The following is a 16,840-nucleotide window of genomic DNA, read 5'->3' on the forward strand; positions in this document are numbered from 1 at the left end:
AAACTTCCCAACCAGGGAAAAAATAAAACTATAACTGTTCTTCATGTGATAATATACTAGACATCTATGATAATAAAAGGTATAACTAATAAAAACACATATTGCGATGATCCTGTGCATCTATGCAGCTGCATCTTTTCATTTTAATAAAACGCATGTTCAAATACTAAACCGAACAATGCTACCATATTTAATGGAAAGCTGATGTGAGTATTTCGGTTGAGTCGTGTACGAAAGTTATCAACAACTTCCGTTCAAACTTTTAGTAGATTCTAGTGAGGATGCTGCTGTTGGAGTATTATTTCAAGAGAGTGACTAAGATCATAAAAACCCAGTTTGTTTCTGGTTCAAAGAAATTCAACAAACATGAAACAATAACTCTACTTGTTGAATATGAAGAGTGTAGACTTAAATGTAGTCAAGTAACTGATTACTGTGTACAATGATTATATTGGATTAACATTCATCAATGTTGAAATGGAGTTTATATACACACACACACATATATATATATATATATATATTAGATATATATATATATATTTATAAATATATATATATATATATATATATTTATAAATATGCGTGTGTGTATGTATATATTCAGCGACTAATTGGACACGCTGATTGTTGTTGGCCAGCATCAGTTTGAAAAGAAGTAATATTCGTCGAAACTCGTCTCGCAAGGATCTCACCTCTTTTCAAATCTCTTCATTGATTATTTGTATACTCTTTTTCTGTTGCTATTCCGTAACACTTATTAAATACATATACAATGTTTAGAGTTCTAAGACGTTACGTATATAAATCAAACGAACATTCTAAAGTTAACCAAAGTTATACTCACGACATATCCTTTAAATGTTCTGAACGTAGCCCATAACGGATTACCATCGTAACGTCTTCCTCTGTTAGTATCCTAGGCTCCCCATTTACTTGCTCTGTCTCTATGTGTATCTTCTCTACCGTCAATAATTGGTTCAATCTGAGTCCAGAGTGAAGTACAATAACATCTTTCTCACACTCCTTCAAAGATTTGTTAAGGCATACACTGGTGATGGGAATCTGACGGAAAACGAAACGAATTATTAGTTTTAGCATCGATATAAATCATGACAATGTTAACTCTCTGGTTAAAGTATGTTCGTAGTACCCTTGATCAAGTAGTTATTGCGGTTTGCGGCTGCTTTCAGTTTGATTGCTCAGGGTAAGATGGCGCGTATAAATACAGTATTTGTCGAATTGAAAGGGAAAAAGGAGGAGGGGCTGAAAAAGCTTAAGAAAAGGGGGAAAGAGTGAACGTATGACGAGTGTAAGAACTCTGATGAAATGTAACCCATAAGTTTAAGAGTGTCACCGAAACACATTGTTCTAAAGATAACGATGATATGATTTATTTAAAGTAATTTATGCAAAAGATTAGTTATGAAAACAAATAATAGTTGATTTCTGTACTCATCATTACTCCGTTAAAGGCACAAAATACATTATTTAATTAACTTGGCATCAAATGCTTCCTGCCACTATGCTATACATTCTTTTACTGGAGAATCGGACAATTTATCCTTTTGTAACTCAAATATCCTATAAAGTCATTTAAATGGAGAGAAACATCTTAACAGTATATACCATTCCATGAACGGAGAGCATAATAGTACCTATTGTGCTTAAACAACAGAAGAGAGAAAGCTCATACTCGTTTATCTTGAAATAAGACTATACCAACTTAGAATAGGACGAAGAGATCATCGACTCTCTGGAAGCGGAAAGGAATCCAGTTAATTCAATATGTACCATGATATCATATTGTCACATACACTGTGTTTGCTTACATTTATCTTTGTTTTGTGTATCAACTCCTTGTTATGATTCGGGCATAGTCACATATACTGTATGCATGTTTGAATTCTCGTCTCTGTCATACTCAGTCATAGTAATCATATATGCCTCATAACCGGCTTGTTAGCATGTCACTGTTCTGAATACAGTCTTTATCGTATTTAATGCAGTAATTAATTTATCAATGTCTTAGTATTGTTATGTATCATTATCTAGGTTTACAGTGGTACCGCACAAATACGAGCAAGGAATAAAATCAGAAAGGTTACACTGTCTCATTTATGGCTGGCTGGTTGTCAAGTGGCACATATACAACGCACAGTGAGGGCAGCACAACAATTACCCGTTACATGCAATTTAATACTAACGGTAGTAGCAGACGCCCATTAAAAACCACATTGACTTAAACACTAACTAACAAAAGTACCATGGTCTTTAAGTCTAGATAGTAGTTCTCACTGGCTAAACGTTACCCGTCACTGTTTAGCATACCCAGGTGGCCATTTGTGGCACAATCAATTTTCCGTATCATGAACATGTATATTTTTTGCTATCAGAGCCTGACATTTTCTTAACTTGTAAGCAAACCTTAGAGGAATTGGGACTATCGTTAATTAATATCTTAAGATGCAAAATTATTTTTGGAATTTCTCATAAAACTTGACGAGAACAAAAAACAGCGGTAAATCACAACATTGAAAATAAGAACGATAACAACGATTCAGAGGATACAATTCTATTGATGAGTTGAATGAAGCAAGAACCAAGTTTGTGAGGAGTCGCGTTACATTATAATCTCTTGCCACTGTATTTTCTTTAGCAATGTTATTTTCATTAGTTCTTTTCCTCAATAGATATTAAACCGAAAAAGCGGCTTGGTTTATTTGCTCTTTGAAAATGGATAATGGTATACACTAGCATATCTGTTATCATCCGTTAACGCATAGATATGATTAAGATTTATAGGCATAGGCGTAGGAGGCAGGCAGCGAGGGGACTGTTTTATCATCTTCGTTTCTTCCACCGACCAGCCTATTAGAAAACATGCATATGGGCGCTATGCCTCATTCAAAATAGGAAAAGATGTTGGCAATTATTGCTTAAGGGCATACGTAAATATTAATCAAGGAATCTCGAACAAATCTCTATTGACTTAAGTGAATCGCTAACACATTGTTTTTCCAGACAGTTCTTGATGATGAACCGTACTATTGTATTGTTTTAAGCGTGTTACATACTTTATTAAATTATACTTTCAAAGAGTGTTTGCGCATATAATTAAAGTATTAACCGGAAGGATATAAGTTATGTTCTAATGTTTGATAACGTTAATTCAAAGGACTACCAATGATTAGAAAGAACAGTTAGAATGAATCATAATCTCACAGTAATGTAGCTTGTAACTCCATGTCGGGGGTGGGGTGGATTGAATACGTCAAATGTTTAATACCTACAGAGTGAATCGACCATGAATATCATCAAATGATGGTAGTATTCGGTGGACTGGGATTGTTGGTTACTTACTGGTCAGTTATATTACACTCTTGTCACTGTGTTTCATGTAATACATGCCAATGTATCAGCTAGAATTATTAAAAACTACGTTATGGTCGTAATATTCAGAGTAATGGTTAATACCGACCTAGGTGCAATGTTTTTGAAATACCTTTCTCCACTAACGTGTCACTGCATTCATGTGTTTATTGAATTTGCCCTCAACTGCATTACATTAAATTATATTTGGTTCTTGTAACAGCGTGAGTGCATATGCACTGCTAAATTCAACACCAGATTGAACTTAAAGAAAATACAAGAACTGGCTGGCGGAACAAACAACAGGATACACAAGAGTCAGTTTAAAATGTAATAGAGTAGAATAATATAATATGTTAAGAATGATTTAAGTCAAGTTAAGAAGCTGTATGGGATTGCCATTAGCGATTACATTTTATAACGGAGAGCTAGTGCCCCAGGGTCATTGAAACAGTTTCCTATGTAGGGGTAATAAGAGGTAATTCCACAGAAGAAATGAGATGTCGAATGTTTAATTCTTACTCAAACTTAGAATATGCACTCCTTTTATATAAGTATCCCTAACACATGGTTGTGTTCGTAAATACTTTATGCGGTTGCCAAAGGGGATAGGGGCACCCATAGTAGTTGTCCAATTCTACCCCGGCTGAATGCCCCCCCCCCCCCAAAAAAAATGTTTCCCCTGACTGACGATGCGAGGCTGAGGATTAAGCCCCTTATATTTTTGCACGGCACTGTCTTTTATTGTAGGGGGAGGGGGGGGGGGGGTTGAGGTGTAGTAAAACATGATATTTTCGTTAGTACCATATCATTAATATCCTCAATCATATAAATACGTTATAACTGAAAGTTGGTCGCACGAATACCTAAACTCCCCCATAACTGCGTTGTAAAGTATAATGAAGCTAAATCATGTGACAATGGTAAGATATGAATTACTTACGTTGCTTTTAACTGCAATGTCAAGAATCTGTATTGTTGACCTTTGAAGGAGTCTACTATCAGTGGCTCTGATCGTCGCGCCTCCTGTTAATAAATCTTCCACAATGGCCACTACGTCATCAGCCTCACCAACTTGTTCAAAGAAACACAGTAATGCGAAAGATTGGCCGCCCTCCATTCCTTTCAGATACTTGATGATTCTTGATGAAGATTTCTTACTGAGTCCACAAGCAAATCTAAAGACAAACTGTAAATCAACAGGGTTTATTTTCTTGAACTTATTCTGGAGCCAAAGAGGAAACCAGCTCCCTGCACACTTTGAAAGATAATTGGCTGCATACCATTCAGCAAATAGTTTGTGATAAAATCTGACAACAGTTGTTTGCTGAAAAACAGAAACCGCCGCCATCCCTGGTTTATAATTCACCTTAACAATGTCGTCTTCAATTAGGATTCCTATTGTGATGAGTTCATTGTAACATTCATCGCTAACATTGTTCTTAAACATGTCTTTCTGCCAAACAATCTGCTGATTCTTTCCAGTAAGAGCATTAAATAATAGTTTGTTAAGCTTTGGATAATCTGGAATGATAGCAGGGTCATTTGGTTTTCTAGCGTGACCCGTTTTGGTCCGCATATGCTCATAAAAGCATGTTAGAATGTAACTAAAAAAACTGGTAACAGACGCGAACGATACCACGCTTTCTTCTTCGTAAGAGATATGTACAAACATCACACAGAAGAGAGGTACTTGGCAAATGTCGCTTAACACAGGACTTCTAGTGAGAAGATCATTGATTCTCCTAGCCGCTTGATCATCGTTAACAGCAACAGCTCTTCTGATGTAGTCATCCCTTGCATTATCATCAAAACCCGTCAAACGAACATTGACCGTCTCTACATCGAGATTATCGGGTAAATAAGCTGACCTAGTACATGTTATTACCTTAAAGTTCGCAAACATATTACCAGCGATGATGTTCATAATTTCTGATTGATCACTGATATCTTTGTCCGGATATTCATCATACCCATCTAAAATCAGCACAACGCACCGGCTGTTTAACAGAATTTCCATAATGTCTCCCTCTGTTAGTTTTGATTCACGTGGCATCAATATCAGTTTGATCGCCAGACAAATCGACAATATGCTGCCAAGGAGTCTTAGTGGAAGCAAAATAAAGATATCTACATCTTTCAATGGAGATGAATCAGCTGCAGTGCACCAGTCATAAGCAGCTTGTAATGTAAACGTTGTTTTACCATAACCAGGATCGCCCTCTAACAGTATTCGCTTTGAAGATATTATGTCATCATTAAATACATCGCGATATGAATTTAGTTTTACAGGTTCCATTCTATTTCCTTCCAATGGACGTTCGCTTCCTTTATTGTTTCTTCTGTACATTTCAATACCACCTTCTACAAATACTTCATTCACACGAAACACCTTTTCGCGGATATAAGGTATTGGATGGATCTTGCTGTAACATTGTTTGTAAAATGTCTTGAGGTATCGTACAAACAGGCATGTCTTATCTGTTCTCAAAATAATAAAAACATATGTAGCTTTTACAACAGTATATCAGGCTTTGTTATGTTATGTGTTACTTACTTGCAATTGGTTCATGATGATGATCATGGTCATGATGACGATGACAATAATAATAATAATAATAATAATAATAATAATAATAATAATAATAATAATAATAATAATAATAATAATAATAATAATAATAATAATAATAATAATAATTCTTTAACGAATTATATAGTGTCATATTATCACCGAGAAAACGTTACATACATTTAATATGGTAAGTTTACTGAATATAAAGCTTACATTTAGCTGACAAACGTTTGTAATTATAATCCTAATAAATCAAAGTTAAAAAATGTTTTCAAGCTATGAACTTAACTGCTGTGATATTTACGCAAGCTAACTTGCAATAGTCGTTTTTATTTGTGTTGGGTTTGACAATGACTTGATAATAGTAAGAAATCATTAGTTGTTAACACATTAACGTAGTTTAATATTATAATAGACTACCCTATAATATACTAGATTTACCCTGTATGCAGGCATTGTATTCCGTCATTTATTTGGTCGTACATGTGTCAGTCTCTAGTCAGATATATATCGTACTACACCTTACCTTCGGATCCAGGGATAATATCCTGCAGGGTGCTAAGTAAACCATGAAGTTTCAATTTATCAAGAGCAGTTAACAAGGGTGAGATGTCATTAGGCTTTATTTGACCCCGAACTTCCATTAAGAAGACCATGATTAGCCCGGGGCTGTTCTCATGTCGTAACACGTCAATCTCAGCAGGAGTAAACATGAAGAGCGTTGCAAGTTTGAGTATGATTTCAGTTGTGAGGAGCTCGGCTAGTCGTACCTTAAAGCTGCCAAAATCTGTAAAGAGAAGTTTACGAACATGAACGGTCTTGACTGAGTATGATTGGAAAATTCTTCTTTACTCCAGATTCTTCCACCCCAAAATTGAAGAGTTATATCAATCAGTACCGGAACACGTAGCGAACAAGGTAGTATAACTCACACCTGAGCACCCATCGTTGGGGACATTCTACACTTTACCTAAAGTCCACAAACGTTCTAAATTGATAGCCGACGCTCAACAAGCACTACCTGGAGTAACCCTTTCTGACCCTCAGAAAATCCGCCGTTCAGACATTTGTAAACTAGTCAGGACGCTTAATCTATTTCCTCCTTGCCGACCTATTATTTCAGGAATTGGTTATCTAACTAAGCATCTTTCAGAATACATAGACTCCATTCTCAACCTTTCGTTAAACCATATTCCTTCTTATCTACGGGACACAACAAATTGGTTTGATAATACTTAATAATATTGAAACAATTACCGAATAATTCCTTACTTGTAACTATGGACAATTATCACCAATATCCCTCATAATGGGGAATTATCGCTTGTCAACATTTTTCATCGTATGCCACCAACCCTACTTTAGCTGATGTTCTTGATCCTAGTTTACGTTTTATTTTAAGTAAAACTTAGTTCTCTTTAAATGTGATTATCTCCAAATCAATGGTACCGCTATGGGCACTAAGATAGCACCATGTTACGCCAACATATTTATGCACGAATTGGAACAGGAAATGGTATCCACTTCTCCTCAAAAGCCATCACATTATCATAGATACATTGACGATAGATTTATTGTCTGGCCTCATGGTGAAGAATCTCTTAAGTCTTTCTCTGAGAATGTTACTTTTCTCTCCAAGTTTCTAAACACCAAATGTCATTTTTTGGATAGCAAATTTTTAACCACTTCGGTTTATTATAAGCCGGCTATTCATATGTAATTTACACGACCCACATAATCTCAAGAGTTCTATCGTTTACAGTCTAATGCCTTAGACTTGATTGTTTGTTCCCACCCACTTGATTTTGAATACAGGTATCCATTTTAAATGGTTATTTCATGAACGTCGGATACTCCCTTCACTTAAGTAGACAGGGCAGTCCCAAGGCAGACAAATTGAACCGTGAGGCTTATTAAAATACAAGTCTAAAAGTCCTTACACACGCATTCCGTTTGTTATCAATTACAAACCCCTAATCAAACCCTTTATGAGCTCTATCAAACAGAAATTTGCTGTATTCCAAGGCGATCAGTCTGTAGGAGAATCGTTTACGGTACCCCGCATATAGTCCATCGGGGCAGGCTCGATATCGTTCACTGTCATTGCACATATTTATTACCAAGGTTTGACCACATATTCTGGTGTGTTTTCATATGCTAATTACATTTCTCGATGTTGAATGGTTGGGGAAGTGTTATTTTAAGAGTAAACATCAGTTTAAGACTTGATTTGTTGCAGATGAAAGTGCAGGCCATCGCCCAAAGAAAAGAATATGTGCGGTGCCTCCTCTCTATAGATTTCTCTGGCACAAAACCTTGTAGAAAATCAGGACTCAAGTTTACGAAAAGATGAAGATCTGGTACCTGGCACACAGAATAGCTGTCTCAGTGTCTGACACGAGATGCTGAAAAATGGCTCAAAGAAGCTGCTGCACAGAGATGTGATGAAAGAATGAAAATGCTATTGCGCATGATATTCTGTTTACACATCATAGAGGAAGACTACTTCTTCCTAAGCAAGCGACATTGGGTGTTTGTCATGTTGACAGTGGCGAGGAAGTCGTATTACTCAGAAAGGATTGTTTGTGTAACCAAAGCATAACCTGGTTAATGTTTTGTTGTTTATGGTTATCCTTTTCTATCATTTTCTATTGTTTTGTTTATTCTTTGAACTTTTCCTTTCCCTTTCCTATTTTGCTTTATTCATTTGATAATGAATAACTTACTTTGGTAGAATGAGGATTTCCTTAAGTTTCACTCTTTTGCTAACTACTACAGGGCAACAGTTTGTCAGGTGGCCCTGTGTGACCTTTGTCTTTTTTAAACAAAGTAATGGTTTTGTGTGGTCCTTGTTTTCTAGGAATACATGTGCTGGCTCCAAGCCTCTATCATTTTTTAGAACTGTCGAAGAAATAGACAGATCAATAGCTATTTCGTTTTGGTAGGAATTTTCTTGGTAATGAATGTGTATATTCAAACTTATTTAAGGGCATTGATGAGACCCATTTATAAGTTTGTGATTCGAGGGAGGCAAACCTAATCCAGAGATTTCCCCCAACAGAGTAAACCTGCCCAGGAAGTAACCCAAGTAAGCAATTATATTTCGCGACTTAGTAGTTGTTTACCCGCGCCGCGATTGTGTTCTTATGTCGTTACGACTTTTAAGCATTTACTTTCCAATGACTTCAGTGGATTTCGTGTTAGACGTAACAGCTCTGATAAGATTTGTAAGTTACTCATTTATATCATTTACAATTTTGTTTTAGATTAAGCGACCCCATAGTTTTTCATACAAGATTCATGTGCATAGTAAACCTACTATTTTCCTTAATATGTTTATTTTTGTGTGAGAGTTACGCCTTTTCAAGTTGTCCCCACGGCCCTACCGGCCCTACTCTCATTGGAAGGTGCGACTTGTAATTTTCCCAAACCTTAAAATATATATGTTTGCTTGGTCACTGCTTTTTTGACTAGCTGCATTTGCGTTAAAGGTGAGTCTGGAGGCAGCCTACTTCAGGAGACGGACAGTTTTTAAAAATGCAGTTATTCAAATTATGTTTATCACAACATAATTTTGTTGCTTTCTTCGAAAAATAACACTGCCAAGAAGAATCCAACAACTCTTAAAATATTCTTCGGACATTCCTCTATTACTTCAGCCAACACGTACTGTATTTAATTATGTTATCATCTTGCTGTGACAAGGAACTGAGGTTTGTTTTAATTGTCGTACAGTTCAACGTATAAGAGTGACGTTATTTGTTTATTGTTTACTCTTTATATAACACCTTTCTTAGTACCCAACACCCAACTGTTAAAATATTCTTCAGACGGTCCTATATAGCTTTCAGCCAACATTACCTGGTTCTAAATACTGTTAGTGCAAGAATATTTGAATTATGCTATCATCTTGCTGTGACAAGAAACTGCTCTATTTTCATTATCGTACAACGTATAAGAGTGACGTCATATTTATATTGTTTACCCGTAAAATAACCTCTCCTAGCACCCAACAACTCTTTAAATATCAGTTTGATATCCCTCTATTACTTTCAACAAGCACATCCTGTTTCTAAATGATTGAAAGAACATTTAAATCATGTCGTTTCCATGTTGCTGTTACAAGGAACTCCTGAGTTTTAATTGTCGTCCAACCTATTACAGTGACGTCAAATGTTTATTGTTTACTCGTAACGTTTTACCTCTTTTAGCATCATAAAACTCTTCAAGTGTTCTTAGGACATTTCTTTACATCACCCAATAAACAAACTTTGGTTCTAAATCGGTTTAGTAACATTTAAAACTATTACCATGTTGCTGTTAATAGTCGTTGCTGAGTTTTAACTTAGCCCACACTTCGTAGTTATATAGGTCATTTGTTGATTACACGTACGATAACATCTCTCCAAGCATCCAACAACTCCTAAGATAATCTCAGGACATCCCTGTAAAACTGTCAACAAAAACAGCTAGGTTCTAATAAGTTCAAGAGCATTTAAATGCAATTTTTATGTAATGGCAAGAAACTGCTTTGTTGTCATTGTCGAACACCGTATAACAGTGACGTCATGTTTTTTGTTTACTCGAAAAATAACACCTCTCCAATAATACAACATCGCAAAAAATGTTCCCAGGACATCCCTCTATTACTTCAGCCAACACACCTTGGTACTAAGTATGTGCAACGAAACTCATTTTGAAGCCTGCCCCGATGGACTAATAATAGCAGTTCGTAAACCCAAAACCTGAGATTTCTACTCTCTTCCTCCAGACTCCCTTATTCAGTTTCCACCTCCGCAGGCAATTTCCTTTGCAGTAAACCTGGATACCATATGTGCGCCCATATTACCCCAGGCACCGAGGTTAAAATTCCCAATGTTGACTATATTCTAAGACCCCTTTCCCTCTCTTGTGATTCTAATATTGTTACTTACATATTCTACTGTGTACTTTGTAAAGAGGGAAATTACGTAGGTGGAGCAGCTTCCTGGTCCGCTTGCTTACGTTTTAATTATCACAAAACTAACTATTCGTGATAATTTTGAGGATTCCCCGTTTCCGAACATTTCAATCTCCATAGTCATACTCTCAAAAACCTAATATGTATTTTAATGCCTCAAACTTCAAATCCTGTAATGAACATAAACGTAAAGAAATCGATTGGATCTTTCGTACTAAGTGTCAAATCACCCTCCATAAAAAAGATTTGGGACCCCTTAACAACCATATGTAATCCGTTCTTTGCTCCTTAATCCGCTTCTTGTATAGTCATGGTTTATTTGGTTCTAATTCCATCAATTCAACTTACACTTATCTAGCGTCATACTTTCATTGTGTTACGTATTGTACTTTTCATTGACTGCCAAGTATTGCTGACGATTTCAGTATTACAATACAAGCATTGTGTTGTTCCTTTCATGACACTAACTGAAAATGAAACCCTTCTTACTAAATATAGTCGTGAAGAGAAATCGAAAAAAAGATACTTTTGTCAACTTGTAAGTAGATCTTTAATTTTGTTGATATATGAAGTATTTCGCATGAAAATGAGAAAGTTATAAAGACGTTTGAGAGTAAGCTTATAACCAAAGAAAATGTCTTGTTTAGAAAACAGAACTGATATTAGTTAGTGTTTCAACTCAGTTACCATGGCAATCACATATTTTGATACTACCTGACATGCCAAATACATCTGTGAAAATTCTAATCAAATTCAATGCTTACCCATAAAGCTGTGGCAGGGAAAGTCCCTGTTTGCTTACTTTAAATATATCCTTTAGTTGAGACAGCAAAATGACCTGTGAGACACAAGTCTCCATCGTGGATATGTCGCAGCTTTACTCCAAAAATGTTTATTTGTCTTTCAAACCCTAGGTCTTTACCAAGGTTATGAATACTGCATATCTATCAAATATAACCACTTGTAGTTTTTACTTAATTTAAAAAAAAAATCGTTTGGGGTATTCAAGACACATGTTCTCATCGTTGTGAACCTTCCTATCAATTTCAACATAGCCGTTTTGAAGGAGTTTTAGATAAAAAAGTGCAAATGTTAAACGCATAAACATCCACATGCACAGACAGGGGGCGTTTTATCCCTTCGCATTCATAAGGAGTTCTGGTCACACTCGGCCACCTCACCATGGGTGACCCCGAGAATCGCTGCAGAAATATATTACCTTTTACCACTGCATGCGTTGCTATGGCAACTAAGACCAACGAACTGCGGTATTTTATTCTCCTTATAGGCAGCGATGAAACCCAAAAATATGAAAATGTGTCTGTTAACAACGGATTCGTGGATGAAGCAATTCGGATTTGTGGATGAAGCTAATCTATAGACAATTTATTCATCAGGAAGTAGAAAGAACTTACTCATTATGGTGTCATCCGATAAATTTTCGGTAGCTGGAGATGCATTAGCCATTCTGTTTGGTTTTGTCTTCTTATCTTGTCTGAAAAATAAAAAGGCAATAAACTATCAAACACTTATATATAATTTTAATTAGCATAGTAATGAGATAATGTTGGTGATGTATCAATGATGCTAATGGTGATGTTGATAGCGGCTATAAAGATTTAATGATGATAATCATTCAATAATGATGACCATCACGATTGCGATATTAGATTATTTTTGTGTGAGTCAGAGCCACTATGAAAATGATAAATCTGGCAGGGGAAATATATAATTCCCTCAACTTAAGGTCAATAATTGTATTGTGGTGCAGCGTGAACACACCTTAATAGTTACTTGGGTTCTGTGGACGAAACAACAGGTTCATAGCAAAGTTTCTACACGAACAATAACATCATGTGTTTCATGATATGATAAGTTTATTGTCAAATGAATGGCCTTTACTAGCCGATTGATCTAATTGTACCAATTACCAGTCCAAAGCTAAGAAAACACAGTTTCCCTGTTACGATTCCATCCTCAAAATCAGAATTAAAGAAGCAAATATTCTTTACACATCAGCCTAAATTATGGTCAGTTTTGTTGAGAATTCTTGTTACAAAAAAGCTTTAGATGAAGGTAGTGAATTACTAAAAGCAGTCATCACTGATGATGTAAACAATGAATATTCCGTTTATTTAAAATCACTGTTATGTTTGCAAGATATTATAAATCAAGCTCTGGAAGAGGAACCAAGCTCCGAGTTGTCTCAACCTCAGTATTGTATGTGTCACGAATGAGAGAAATTTACCTGAACTAAATTGAAAATTATAAAATTTGAAAAGTACAATGAACTAAATTCATTATTAAAATCTTTAGTTCATTATGTCTCTACTTCTTTGCTTGAACATTATCAATGCAGTACTGTTGTGCTCTGCATTGTTTGAGTTTCCACAGGTGTGACTCTGTTAGTGTTATATGATATAGGTAAGACCAAAATCAATTCATCCAAGACCTAAGTTTACTTAAACTTTGTTATGTGTCCAATGAGCTTTCACGTTAAGTTCTTTAATCCCTGTTTTGTTGGAATATCTGCACTGCTATGAATTAAACGGGTTTGAATGTATTGAGTAATGCCAGCTGTGAACTGAAACACCTCCAATCCGACAATCCGACAATCCCAATTGACAATAACCCATATGCGTGGGATGATTGGTAGGTGAAAAAGGACGCCAAGTCAGTTTGACTGTATTTTCTTTTAACTTTTAAACTGGGAAATTATCATCTTCAAACAGATTAGAATTACCAATGCATGACAAAAGCACTTGCCCCTGCCTAAATGCACCTGCATCGATAAAAGTGCTAAAAACTTTTGTGCCGATTTTTGTGTATGTCGAAAGTGAAAGACACCGTGTTGAGAAGAAAACCAGCAACAGGATCATATTCTATTAAGATATTCAATGTTGTTTTCAACATTTGTGAACACAGCCCTTCGGTTAAAAGAACAAACATTATAACAAATTGTAACACACTGCCAACACAACATTGTTTTAGCCTGATGTTGTCATAGTATACGTGGATCCAATATATACGAGATGCTATTCAGGATCCACTATACAGCATCCACTTTAAACAATCTACTTTGCAAGATCCTCTATGACGATTCAAAAACCTGATACACTATACAGGATCATATATGTAATAATCACTATCCACTATGCAATATGCGCGATCCATTATTAACGATCCACTATGCACGATCCATTATTAACGCAAGATGCACTATGCAAGATGTACTATGTCGGATCCGCTATGCTGGATCCACTATGCTGGATCAAATATGCAGGATTCACTACATTTCATCCACTATGCTAGATCCACTATGCAAGATCCACTATATATGATCTTATTTCCTAAACAAGATTCAATATGTACGATCCACTACAGATGACCCAATTACATATAGGATCAACTATGTATGATTCACTTTACATGGTCACTACACTGGATCTACTATACGTGATGCACTATGCGTAATCCACAATATCGATACGTTATGCTGGATTTCTAAATTGACCACTTTAAACGATCAGCTATACATGGTCCACTATGCACCATTCGCTATGTAGGATCCGATATGCAGGATCCGACATGTATGATCCACTACACATGATCTGCTATACACGATCCAATGTACAGTATCCACTATGCAGTATCCAGTTTTCACGATAAACTATAAAGGATCGACATGTTTACGTTCTTGACGATATTTGCAACGGGAAAGTAAAACTGTGATATCTTTTAAATAATAACAATTAGTTTATCTGGTAATACCGTTCATTAACATTATCTCATGGTTAAATATACCGACTATATTTGGGTGGACTTAGTCTTGGCCAAGTCGTTTGTAATACTCTTTTTCTCGCGTGCAAACTGTGCATGCCTCAGAGTCCGTTTCTGTCTACCACGAATGTGCTTGCCTATTGTATTTTACATGGCCGGGGATCTGTCCGATATAAATGTCTTGGACATTTCTCCAAAGAGGGGCGTGAACTTATGCAAACCAGAAAATCTGTATTTATATTATTGTTACGAAATCGTATGTCATGTGAAATCATGTTTCTTTCACAGCAATAAGCGTCTCGCAGTGTCCAACCAATCTAAGGCCAAGTGATTGTTCACAGCGGAAAGCAGGGCTTGAATAAACATTTTTTGGGGGAAGGTTAACTAAAATGTTAATTGATTTTCATGTTAAATAAGATCACTAAAACATTTAAGTAAAATTTACTCAACTGCTGTGTTGTAAAGTTGTACATGATCAGCATGTAACGCAACTACAAAATTACCATGTAAACTTTTGCAAGCGATTTCTAGCACCCATTCTGTAAGCGTTTTACATATGTTTTAGTTTAATTATGAAAAGCAGCTTGATGCACTTTTGTTTATTAAGTCGATCACAACAGAAAGGCACATTTAAGAGACATCAACAAGGAATGACAACACAAATAATTCAGAATATTTGATGAATCCAGCCTTTTATTTCAACACTTAAGAGGGCATCCTGTACATCTACAATGATGCATGAATAGTAAACTACAGCCATGATATTTTAACTTTTGTTTCCAGTTATGGATTAAAGTTTGCATCATATACATTAGGCGGTCGCAACCATATTGATAGCATACTTCCAAACGGTTGAAATCTTTCAGCAATGTAAATCTCACTTTAACCAATAATAAAAATAAAACAAATTACAAAAAAACTCAAACAAAAGTTAATAACAAAAACATGAACACATCTTAAAGGTGCATGCTAACGAACATTTAAATGATTTATTATTTTAGTTTCTGAGATGCATGTACGAAAAGCATTTGGTCGACTCAGGAATTTTCAACCAACTCCCTCGACATGTAGTAAGATATTTGAAAGCTCACCAAAATTAACATAATCAACTGTCTGATTGTAAAATTTGACAAAGATACAACTCTACCTTCAGCATTAGGTAAAATTTCTTGCATAGATACATAAAAGTATCTGTTCATAGTTACTTTAGGTTCAATTACAAAGCATCAACCCATGAACATTCCAAGAAAACATAATCTTCTATGTCATTTGAGCTTTGCAGCTTAAACATGCTGGTATATAATTGAACACTGTAGTACTGTTTCAACAAGTTTAACTTACTATCAGCTCTTTGACAGGATTATGATGTAATACTATTTAGCACAATGGATCAATACTTATACATCCTCAAGTAAGAGGAAGGATCTTGAATATTTGGTGGTAGCCAGTTAACACTAAAACTATTTTGCCTTCACTTTTCACATCAATACCCCACCTCTTCAACGTTTATAGTAAATATAACTTTACAGCTAACATTAATTCATAATCAAATGTTGGCCATGAAGACAATTACAAAGATAAAACTTTTCCTGTAGTCACCCATTCATAAGCAGTATTTTCATAATCTGCTACAGATAATAGTTTAATTTCAATTAAGAGTCAACAATCAACCAGTACCAAATAAAGAATGAAATGAACCGATATCATCTTCTTGAAAGACAATGGAACAACAGTGAACTTGTGACATGAAACATATTTGCATTAAACTGACCATTAGCATTCTTGAATGCTATGACACTATATCAATTTCATGTTACTGTTTGTGTATCATTTTTTTTTTAAAGTACAATGTTAAACACACAATCATCACATTGTATGGATATATTATTGTACTGCTGAGTATTAAGCACAATATCTCTAAACACTCTTACAATAACAACAATCCCTCAAGTCATCCGATGTGACGGATATGAAAATGTTGTGACAAAGAAAAAACTCTTCCTAAAGTCAATTTAAACAAGCAACAACTTTAGATACACAATTGATTTGTTCATTATTAGTTTAATTCGAATTAGCATGCAAACCAATCAAACCAAGTAGTGTAATGAACCAACTGATCACCAAATATTTATTAAATGTCATGTATAGCTACT

At 35.5% G+C, this 16,840-nt stretch overlaps 1 protein-coding gene and 1 long non-coding RNA gene across 2 annotated transcripts in view; one reads left to right on the plus strand and one right to left on the minus strand.

The window, feature by feature from the left end:
* LOC139982813 (uncharacterized) overlaps nucleotides 1-16,840 on the minus strand; it is an 890,000-nt gene that overhangs the window by 421,898 nt on the left and 451,262 nt on the right. The window contains exon 37 of the mRNA XM_071995913.1: nucleotides 848-1,065. Within this exon, the coding sequence (XP_071852014.1) occupies nucleotides 848-1,065 (218 nt within the window). The remainder of the gene's footprint in view (nucleotides 1-847; nucleotides 1,066-16,840) is intronic.
* Nucleotides 1-16,840, plus strand: part of LOC139982835 (uncharacterized) — a 204,976-nt gene that overhangs the window by 119,742 nt on the left and 68,394 nt on the right. The window lies entirely within an intron of this gene.

The sequence above is a fragment of the Apostichopus japonicus genome, chromosome 16 (genome assembly GCF_037975245.1).
Source record: "Apostichopus japonicus isolate 1M-3 chromosome 16, ASM3797524v1, whole genome shotgun sequence".
In the NCBI taxonomy this organism is placed as follows: Eukaryota; Metazoa; Echinodermata; class Holothuroidea; order Aspidochirotida; family Stichopodidae; genus Apostichopus; species Apostichopus japonicus.